The following is an 11,998-nucleotide window of genomic DNA, read 5'->3' as shown; positions in this document are numbered from 1 at the left end:
GTTTTAATTTATATTTTGATCATAATCCCCTCCCAGAGATCAACACCATTAAGTATGACATGCATCATCAGTTTTACTTTTTAGAAGTTATAATTATTCTCGATAACCCTTGTAATTTATTTTCTCATTGTAGTTTTATTAAACGATTTGAATTTGTACTAGTATACTAGACATGTAAACATCCTTAAAAGCAACAAAAAAACCAATCAAATTTTAAAACAGTTCTTTAAGGTAGAGTACATTACCTAGTAAGGGATACATGCAACTGACGCCTTTATATGTTGTTTATACAGAATGCTTGGAAAATATGTATGTAGAGAATTTTGCATGTTTGGTTTCTTGCAAGTGTTTATCTTTTAACACAATTCAGTATTAGCAGCGTCACATTTTCAGTCTTTTTCTTAATCAATGAATGAATTTGTGTTCTTATCTGGGAAAAATTTCACAACCTTCATAAAGTTGTATCTTCAAAAACAATTTCTATTTCAACACTCTCCCAATACATCTGCTTCACTATAAACCAAGTACAACTGTTGAAATTCATATAAATTTGCATGTAACATGTTTGAAGAATACAAATGTTAACATTACTCTGCTTCACTATATATTCTTCAGTGATAAAATTTTCATACGAGCTGCTGTGGTACAAATATTGGGAATCAACTTGTCTCCATTTTCATCTAATTAGAAGTGATTACTGACACGATTTTGAAGACATTGATTTTGGCAGCCATATGTGATGTATGACAGGCACCATTTTCTTTAGGACTTAGTGAAAACTCCATAATAATGATCATCCTTTCTGAGGTAACAGTGAATACATTTTCAAGACAGTATAATGTATGAATGGCACCAAGTCTACTGGCAAAAACACAATGTTGATACAGCCATCCATATAGACATGACTTTCCTTCACAAGGTGCTATACGATTTGGAAATGGCTGCTTTGTTGACCATAGGCACCTTTTTTCATTCAAGACAAAGTTGTGACTATTTTTAAGATGGTGCCATATCTGTTGTCAGATCAGCACCGTAATTAGGACCAGCTAGATCTCACAAGAATTCTTTTAGTAAAAGCCCCATAATGCCATGATGATCCATTCAGGAGGAATAGTAGCATAGCTGCCAACCTTCCAGGCTCACAATTAGTGAAAGTAGGGATAAAAAGTCGTGAATTTAGACAAGAATTCGTGAAAAATACCATGACAATAACTCCATCCACTCTGACCACTCCGACCGTCAATACTACACTATATCAAGTTCGCAATATAAAATTAAAACACTACATATATGCAGAAATATTTATTTATCAAGACATGATACTGTGACAGACTTAAACTTCCTCAACTGCTTGATCGTAAACTTGTTTTCTAAACAGTTCAGACTTCTTGCCGGCTAAAGTCTTATGTTTCCTCACAAGAGAAAATACACTTCGCTTGCACTGTTGCTGTGAGGAATGCACAGGAGCTGCAGCACTTTTGGTCCTTCCACAGGAAAATTTGGAATCGATTTTCAAGTCTGGCAACATTTGTCAGAACAAATGTTTAGCATGGTCTCCAGCTGATAAAGGTAGATTGTGTTCGACAAAAAAACTCACAAATAATGCTTCAGTGTTGGTAGCCTGCATTTCCTCCGCCAATTGTTTAAAATATTCCGGAGCTGAAATATGCGAATTCTTAATTTTCCCAACTTCTATGTGTTTTATGCAACCGACGTGCTTCCTCACATCGTCTTTGCGATGGCGCACTGAGTGCAAAAAGCATGATGAATATCAATGTTTAATGGCAGAATGCACAGCCAATTTTTGATTTATTCCAAATTAAACTTCACTTTTTGTGTAATAGAGTTCTTTTTTCTTAGTGGTGAAGACGTTTTCAAAATCGTACATGCGATGCTGAACCGTAACTCAAATCAGTGTTGGTGACAGAGCAAAATTCTGGTTACGCCCTGGTTTCTCTCAAAAGCATTTGTAAAACTACTCTTATACATACAGATTAAAATACGCTAAAATGCTTGCTACCGGGCCAACTGTACTAATCAGCTGTAGATCTACTAATATCGCGTCCAGCAGTACTGGACCGTTTCGGCAACTGCGAATATCACGACTAGCGCTTAACGGGAAATCGGTTATTTTATTAAAGATTTAAAATAATTGAGGATTGGAGAATTCGTGAATTTTTGGCTTGCGCCGTGAATCGCTGAAAAAGTCGTGAAATTCACACCAAATTCGTGAGGGTTGGCAGCTATGTAGTAGTAGCAAGATTTTCACAGTGTGACCACTGTGGCACCATTTTGATTTCTACCAACTCTATATGACCTTGCTAAGTCAGACAAATTTTCAGTAAGGTGTAATAAAAGTCAAGAGTTGGAAAACATGCATATTAAAAGTGTAACCAGAGTTGCAGCAATGGTAAACTTGTTAAACTAAAAAGTTTGTAAAGTACACACATGCTTTTATTACCAACAGTAATGTCACAAACTTAAGTTCCAACCCGTATGGAGCTTAATGGCTTCTTTCCATCTCAACTTCAGAGATGCTGTAAGGATGACCCCCCACACACACACACCTGTCTTCAGAGGAGGCAGGGGAAAATGGCCAATGTATATGCTAGGGGTGAAACGATATGCTTGTGCCATGTATCAGTACTATTCATGATATGCAGTCTGATTTGGAAGGTTGATGGTGCCCTTTTGCTGTGTTAACAGTCTTGGTTGTATGCCGACTACAGATAGACATATAGTTATCATATTTATATGTAATTCTCACCGATGAGAAGATAACACTTTCAAAAAGACTATCTGACGGTTGCAGTTTTATCCAACGTTTTAAGCCATTTAAATGTGTCTCCATTAACTCCGTTTGTTTCGTACAACATGAATGATTTGAAAACATTACCAATTTTGTGTCTAAATTACACTTGGACGATATTATGAGGTTATCTCCAAAACTGAAGAAATAATGCAATTTCCTCGTGCAGGCATGGGAACAAGGTTTATTACCAGCCACAGGTACTTGTAAGTGAACAAGGAAAACTACTGACTACACCGTCCTATTCTTCAATTTCTTTTAACAAGGTGATGAACTTGAGCAGTTTGAAATCTGCCCTGTAGCTCAATCTTTGCTAGTTTAGAGGGGATAAAATGGTCATCGGTCAATATTTATCTAAACTTCAATACATGTCACTCGTTCTTCCTGCTCCAGTTTCTTACAGTTCTAATGAAATCAACATCTTTGACAGATGTCACCTCAAGTTGTACAAGTATTAATCTGTTCATTACTTCTGAGCATACTCTGTTCCTTTTCTTTGTATTAAGAAGGGACATGTACATAGCTAGCTTTGTCGTCTTGCATATGTTGGGGAAACTGAACTTTGCAATGGTTATGTGCAATTTTCCCCCCCAAGACCATTATGTTTTGGATACATCTGCTCCAAAATATTTTTCACCAACATAACTTCCTTTGTTAAATCAATAGTTTACCGACTACTCTGCCAAATTTCTTATGTTCCATAATGGTGTGCAAGGGTATTTAGTCCGTCACTGCTTGTGCAGATGGAGGTATTAACAAATATCTTTACTTCTTAATTTCATTTTTTAACCCTTATCTTATTCCACAGGGCTAATTTGATTAACTTTTTAAAAAATGAGTTACTTTCAACAAATTCACAGGTGTTCAAGCTTTTCACTGTTCTCCAAGCATGTGATAGTTCACATTTGTTATGCAGACAATAAGCTACATTGATTTCTAATGGGTGGTTATTGTTTAACCTAGAGGAGAACAAGCAATAACCACAAATTAGAATTAAATGCATTATATTTCAATGTACAAGGGAAGCGCATCTTTCAAATTGACCAAAGGAGTTTAGATACAATACAAAGTAGAAACATAACATGAAAATGGTTATTAAATGATGAGTGAAGTACTTTATTAAACGTGGAACACGTTTGGAATGTATAGTATATGCTGAACACACTGCTGGGTTAAGACGAGCATTCAATGGGGTGGGTGGGTGATATTACGAACCATATCACTTTTGTATTCACTTGCAGATGGCGAGTGGGTATTCTCAAATCTTTTTCGTTTTTGCTAATAAAACTGAGTGTCTGTGACTGCAAGTTTAAGATGAATTATTTTACAGAATCACAACTCAAAAGCATACATGACATCATTTTTGTATCTATTCTCCCCCTTGTTTTGATGTGTGCATCATTTCAGCAAAAGTATCAATACACATCTAACCCTGTGGTTATCTAAATATTCATGATCTGAAGAAGACTTTTATCAACAAAATCACCTCTCAATCTTCTGTTGGTAATATCAGCCAATGTAATCAAATTTGGGAACTGGTCTTAATAATATCTGAACATAATTTTCCACAACTCGATAATGTTGTCTCTAGAAATTTTCTAATGTAGGATTACAATTGCTGTAAGGCCATGTTCAGCCTAAGTTGGAGCCTTTTAAGGACAGGTCACCCTGTGCAAACCTTTGTAAATGGAATATTTTATATTCTTGACAGACTCTGCAAACTTTATTTTGTTCTTAACCATAATGTTTTCTATTATTTAACAAGTCCATTGCGTTTCCTTATAATTAGAGTCAAGGCAATCCTGTACGTAACTGGTTAGAGAAAAGTATATGACAGCCAGTACCACTGAATGTCCATATAAAAGGAAACTGGAAAAGATGTTATATTGCTCCAAGAAAATACAATCCACAGAAAAGTAACTGGCATTGTACTGCACATGGATTAACTATAATTACATTTTCTGGCAATTGTATCTCAACATTGCATCATCAAAACTCTTATATCAGTGGAACTGTTACACAATTCAAGCCTTTTCCTTAATAGTCACATAGAATATGCATTGCTGTCTGTTCACTTTTCATTAGACATCCTTTTAAAAAGATGGATAACCAAGTCATTAAACAAACCAAGATTAAATTTAGTACTACATTTATTTTGACAAAATACCTGATAAAATCCCAGAATGAATTGTGGATAAAATGTTCACATGATCGAGTAAAATATAACACAAAAGACACACACAAAATAGAGAAAAAAGAAGACTATAGTCTGAATGGACACAAATAAAATGTACCAAAATGTTTTACACGGTCTTTATGATAATGTCAATCTTAATGGTCTTCTAAAATTTTCAGAGATGATTTTACAATGGTGAAATCTTTGATGCTTCGTGTTTTGTTTAAAGACAAGTCTTAGATATTAGTGTCTAGCTTCCTGAATATTCACTTATGCACGCTCTCCACGAATTCTTCTAGCCAACTGAATGTCCTTGGGCATGATGGTCACTCTCTTTGCATGAATGGCACACAGGTTAGTGTCTTCAAAGAGTCCCACAAGGTAAGCCTCACTGGCTTCCTGTAAATGAAATGAAGAATGGTTTTAATTCAGAACAAAATTTCAAAAGGACTGTCTATGAAATTAAGTTTTAATATTAGAAAAAGTTTCTCAAGAAATTCATAAATGTTCTTTTGAAACAAGCCTTCAAAGCACCTTTCCTGACAGAAGGTCTCATGTACATAGCAGGTGGAAAAAAATGCAAGTAGATAAATCTGCACATTTTACACCCCACCCTTGTTAAAAAAAATTAAACTTTACAAAAGAATCATATTGATTTGTGCAACTAGTTTAGCCCAGTACTTGAAGTGCTTAGTACATTATCTATACTATATGTAATGTTTAAAAATAAACAAAACTGTCTACCTATTTTAAAACCAGTGAAATAGAAACATTTGTAGGGGAGGAGCCAGGTCAGAATATACATTTCCGCATTTATTCCACCTTTAGTTTTGACAAGTTGTAATTCTTCCTCTACTTGTGTTTATAACTGGCAGATCTTGCTTTTCCCCCAACAGCAAACAAAACCAGTTCGTTGTTTAATTGCTGGAACAGCCTTGGGAATTCTCTGCAAACTAAATCAGTACCCATATGCTCTTTAACATTCCTCTCACTAAAGACAAGCTCTGAACAATCACCATCTTTTGTTGTCATGCTGCTAGCACATTTTAAGAAGTTTCTTGGTAATTTCTTACATTATGTCAAGGAATGGCCAATTTCATAATTTATGAGAAATACCAATGCACAAATGATCCAATACACAAAAAATATTCAAATTTGGTTATGTCATCAAAATTAATGACTAGGATTTTGGTAATTTTTTACAAATTGTAATTTATGTTGATGCACAAATGATATAATATGCAAGGAATATTCAGTCATTGACATCCAAATTCACCCATTCATATCCGATTTTTCCACAATTTTACCCAAAGTGGGAGTAGGAAATGCATTTTAGGGTGCTACTTATGAATACATCCAAATACAGAGATTTCCAAGACACATTTTGTTTTAACACGATGCCTAGTTGTCAGAAATCTCATTTTTCATTGGCAACTTCACTTGTGCATGTACAGTTGGGTATATTTCAAGTTTGTGATTAAGTTTATCAGACCTATGATATTTGTGTCCTGGCCAAATCCCCAAATGTAACATGCTTCTTGCAAAGGGTCACCTGTCCATGTGCTGTTCACACAAGTCTGACTTGGGCATCAGACCAAAATGTCTAAACTCCTGACACAAATCTATTCTGACAATGGGTAAATTTTCAGTGAATAAAAACCAGATCTAAAAGTTTTATATTTTGTAATGCAAGTAAGAAGTCCAGATTTGGCATCATAGTAGAGCTACAGTTGTCTACTTTTCTGCAATACCTACCAACTACTTAGGTGCATCTTACTGCCGACACTAGAGAGATCTAAAGTTGGGTACAACCTAAAAACGCATAAACATGGCACCAGGGGTTATAGAGTTCACGAATTAGGCAAACGCATTACTCTAATCTTTCTATTTTAATTCAACAACAAATATCCGACTACAGTCAACTAAAGGACAAAATGGAGAAAGTACTGCAAATACTGTAATCAACACATCAACTAGATTTTACAACCATTCCACGTTTCTAATGTACGGTCAATTTTATGGAGACATTTGGTGAAGCAGAAGAGCCATGATGTATGTCTCTAATCTTGTGTCAATTAACAAAACTACAAAAGAAAAAACTCTAATCTTGTGTCAATTAACAAAACTACAAAAGAAAAAAACATTGTCCCATCACCTTTACAAAATCTATGGAGAACCAATTACCCCACAATCCCGAGTCCTAGGTCAAATTTGGTGTTAAAAGCAACACTGATGTTAATAGACAAGCATATTTAACACATCTGTGGATCACATTTTAAATGGGGACAAGTTACTAAAAAAAAAATGCCAACTAGTAGAGAGTATGCTACTATGGTCTTAACTCATTCGGCCCCAGAGGTTTTTGTTGTTTTTGCCTGAAATGTGCGTATGAACGAGATTTGGGGTGCTAATTCTGAATACACCGTAATACAGCAGTTTTCAACAGATTATCCATGAGAATAATGCCTAGTTGTATTAGAAACATCAATTTCCATTGGTTATTTTGCTTGCGCATGAGCAGAAGGGTAAAAGTTGGGAGTTCTTTTTTCTTTTTTTTCTTTTTGCTTAATAGACCCATCATATTCGTATGGAGACCGCAATTTATTCCAAATGCCCACCTTATCCTAGTTTTTGCAAAGGTTCACCTGTCTGTGTGCAGTTAAGACCGTTATGCCTTAGATCTGAGGCCAAAAGGTCTAAATCCCGGACACAAAATCGCAATCTGATCTCGAGCGAATTTTGGGTGGAAAAAAAAAACGGGTCCAAAAAATGAGCTTTTTCTAACTGTATTTTGTAGTGCAACTGGAACTTCCAGATTATTTGATATTATTTTAGAGCTATATCTCTCTGCTTTTTTTTAAATACCACCCACGTTGGTCTATCTTAAATGGCCTTGATGCTGCAGGGCTTTGAAGTAGGGTCCAGCCTCATCACGCCTACAGACGGACTCGGGGCCAAATCGGTTAAATAACTTCGACAGAATGAAATGAGTGCTTGTCAGTAGTATGCATCACAAATACCTGAAGTGCTCCAATAGCTGCACTCTGGAACCTGAGATCTGTTTTGAAGTCCTGAGCAATTTCTCTAACCAATCTCTGGAATGGAAGTTTTCTGATCAACAACTCTGTGGACTTCTGGTATCTTCTGATTTCTCTCAGAGCCACAGTACCTGGCCTGTACCTATGGGGCTTCTTCACACCACCAGTAGATGGTGCACTCTTCCTGGCTGCCTTGGTGGCCAGCTGTTTTCTAGGAGCCTTGCCTCCTGTGGATTTCCTAGCAGTTTGCTTGGTACGAGCCATGTTTTATCCTGAAATGCATGGAAACCTACATTTAGACTGAATAGAATTTAATGTTCAGTATATGCCATCAAGATTATTGCTAGTCGGTTTCCTCCGACCCTTGCCACCCCATTTTTAAAAATTGGACGTTTAAGTTGGGGGTGTAGGCAGGGGTAACCGCTTACTAGCTGGTCTAGCAAACTAAAACAACAGTTCAAGATATACTGACTTTATTTACCAATAGTAGTTTCAAACTCAGTTCCAAGCCCTATGCAGCTCAATGGTTGTTGCTATCTCTCAACTTTACGTAATTCTTGGAAATTCTTGTCCATTTCACATGATGACGGCAATCATATCTCCCACCACAATCTCAATAATCCTTTCTATTCTTCTGCGTTGATTTTCAACTTTTTCACAAGACTTGTGGCAAAATCGTAAAAGTTGGTAGGTCATTTACATGCCAAAAGATGTAAATACAGTAAAAAATTTACATGCCATAAGATGTACATACAGTAAAATCACTGGTCAAAGTGCGTGGACATTGTTTGGACATAGACCTAACAGCACTACCTAGTATAATAGGGAAATTCAAGATCTAGGGAATAAAAATAAATCAAAACTAAGCAGTTAAGCTAAGCTAAATAACGATACACACCGTTTGTTATTATTACTATTCTTAATATCATCACAGTTACAATTCGTGTTAAAATTTGTCATTCTTTAGATCTTGAATTTTCGACATATGCCTCAAAATTTTGCTGTGCCAACCAGACCTAACCGCCATTCCATCCCACGCATTAGTCAGTTCCGTGTAATATACCCCTCGCTAGATGGTTTCCAACCGTTGTTCTTGCCTTGGGCCGATGCTGCTTTCCACGTGTCAGCAATTTAAATATAAGGTCATTAATAGATGTATACATGGTTGTTCTGTTACGACAGGGATTATTACTAAAAAGCATTGTTCTGCATAAGGATTTGACACCACAGATCAAAAGAAAAGGGATTTTAGTTGCCATACGCAAACCAAGATCAGTCAAAATAAATTTATTAATGATAAGTGAGCTGATGCGAGGTTAACACTGCATAAATCTTCAGTATGGACTACTGCCAGACAACAATGGCCTCTGCTGTCTGAAAAACATACCTGTTGATCTAAGGACTCGCATGTTAAATACTTTTGGCCAAGATCGGAGACTAATGATCATGTGGTACCAGTCCTACATGTAAGATGATCACGTTATATATGATTTTGTGCTACATCATACTACCCAAATAATGGCCTTGTATAGTGTATTCTTATGTTGGTTGACAATGGAACTATTTTCAGGAATATATCTCACGCACCTGGCAGCCCATATGGACACTTCTACAAAATGATACGAAATTAATCTAGCTACTGTGCTGCTTTTATCCTGATGTAATCAAAGTCTGACACTAGCAAATGGACACATTTGACACATTTTAATTTGCTGAAATGCAACTGTAGTCTAGGTAAACTGAACTAAGTTCATGTGCGCGTGATCTGGATTCCTAGCGAAGCTTAAAAAAAATTCGGTCATATCGCTGCAGTTTATAGTAATGTCTAGCACTGGGGCATCATGCTGCAGACGTGTAGCACGATGTCCCATCCAGTTACATTATCCCGACACCAGGCCGACCACTGCTAACATTAACCTCCTAATGCTGAGCACTAAGCCAAGTACCAATTTTTCTTTGGCACAACTTTTGGTCTCATTCAGTGCAAGGGATATTTTCGAACGAAATGAAATGTTGTTCACATGAATTGTTAAGTTTGAATAATGGGCATAATGTAAATTTAATTCGTTTTGTTTAGGAATAGTATTTCAACTTAACTCGATTTCGCCATTCTTGGCTTTCATCTCTTTCCAGCCAAACTGAAGTGTAGGCCAACGAAACTGGAAAACGGGTCCATTTGTTTTGTAATAATTTAAATTTATTAGTGAAAAGACACCAGAGTAAGTAAAGTCCGACTAAAACATAACTTCTTTACTTTGAACAAAAGGGTTGTTATTGGTTGCCAGTTGTGTGATATTCCTGACTTTCGTAACGATGTTAGTCGACATCAAAACACGCTACACTGCTCAGTTTCCAAGTCCCTGACCCCAAAACAAACAGCATCGAGGTCTTACATGTAGGATTTGTGGCACCAAAGATTAGATTATGTAACTGGTGAACCGAAATAAATTTAAATAAACAGGAAATCACGCATCGCCTGTCAATATGTTCAAGTTAACCTGCAAAAGTGTTCAAGCGTAATAAGCTAATCACTGTGTAACCGGAAGAATAAACATCTCGGAATGGAGGCTTCATCGTCAAGGTACGTTTCCCACCAATTCAAATTTGTAAAAACAAGTTTCTACACGAAAATATATGGCATTTAGCTTCATGTCGTGATCAAAACTGAGTTTCAGACGTATGTAGTGACGTTAAGTAGATACAATAAATAATTCAATTTAGAAAATAACATAGATTTTAACAGTTCTAACAATGGCGGCCATTTTCTCCTTTTTTTTTGCCACTATCTATATAGTACCGTCGAGCAATCATCAATGGAAAACAGTTACATACGAATGATACGAATTTAGAACTTATCAGTTTTTGAAAAATAGATATATAAAATAACTTTTCATTTATCTTATCTTACATTTAACTGTTTGAAATTCATTTTACTTACCTTCGTTGACTGACTGAAGCGAATTTGCCGCACAATTTGCAATGAACTTCGGTTGTAGTAAAATTATGGGATAATACAAATCACGACGTCATCAAAACATTACAATATGATTGGATAGTAGATAAACAATGTTATCAAATCTCATTGGTTAATAAACTGCATACTTCATTGGTTGGGAGGAAGCACTACTCACTATTTGGTTGGTTAATATTCAAGCATTTCCATTGGTTGTACATGAAAGATTGTTTCAATCCCTTTTCATACTGCTAGCTCGCATGAATCTTAACACAGGTAAGTACAGAGTTTGGAAAGTAAAGTATGTTTGAATGCGTGCAAAACATTATCGATGTTCTTAAATCGAAACAAGGATTTCACGAAAAGCTTAATGATACGTTTCACGAGAAAAGATCTATCTTAATGAAATTTGTTATATTCCTTACGCAATGATAACAAGCTAAGATTTTTTATTTTCTGGTGAAAAATTAAAACACAGTCCTCAATCTTCGGGGTGGAGTTGGGGTCTAAGCATATATATATATATATATATATATATATATATATATATATATATATATATATATATATATATATATCAAAAATCAATGTCACGGGTGAGGAGCTGATTTATCAGCCATGGGTTTATATAGCACTCCTAAAAGAGACTTGAAACATATTTAGATTTGGTGAAGTGTGGATATTTTCCCTGATTTTGTAAATTGATCCAAGTTTATTCCAATTTTTAAACAAAGGGTTACATATTATTTTCTGGCAGACTGGAATAATGCATTACAACTCTGTAATATGTATTGTATAAGGAAGTAAATGCTTACAATAATAAACTATTGATTGGAACATTGAATAACATTGATAAAGTTTACTTAAATATGCGTCACTATATGTACTTACTGGAAATAATGTTATCGTTACCCATAGGTTTAACATGGGAATGTGGTAATATAGAAACAAAAGTGTTTATTGGGTCATACAGGAAATCATGTGTTAAATGTGTCCAGAGTTTTAATACAGGAATGGTATTA

General features: G+C 35.6%; 1 protein-coding gene across 1 annotated transcript; it reads right to left on the bottom strand.

Annotated features, from left to right (window-relative positions):
• Positions 1-4,941: 4,941 nt before the first annotated feature.
• Positions 4,942-11,082, bottom strand: LOC149806094 (histone H3.3A). The gene is made up of 3 exons (XM_089950973.1): positions 10,962-11,082; positions 8,006-8,295; positions 4,942-5,384 (listed from the first exon to the last, which is right to left on the bottom strand). Exons 2-3 carry the CDS (start codon positions 8,285-8,287, stop codon positions 5,256-5,258), a joined length of 411 nt encoding a protein of 136 aa, XP_089807099.1. The 5' UTR covers positions 8,288-8,295; positions 10,962-11,082; the 3' UTR covers positions 4,942-5,255.
• Positions 11,083-11,998: the final 916 nt, after the last annotated feature.

The sequence above is a fragment of the Sinohyriopsis cumingii genome, chromosome 2, assembly GCF_028554795.1.
Source record: "Sinohyriopsis cumingii isolate HCF-2022 chromosome 2, ASM2855479v2, whole genome shotgun sequence".
Classification (NCBI taxonomy): Eukaryota; Metazoa; Mollusca; class Bivalvia; order Unionida; family Unionidae; genus Sinohyriopsis; species Sinohyriopsis cumingii.
The sequence above is the reverse complement of the archived record's forward strand: the minus strand, read 5'-3'. Positions and strand labels throughout refer to the sequence as shown.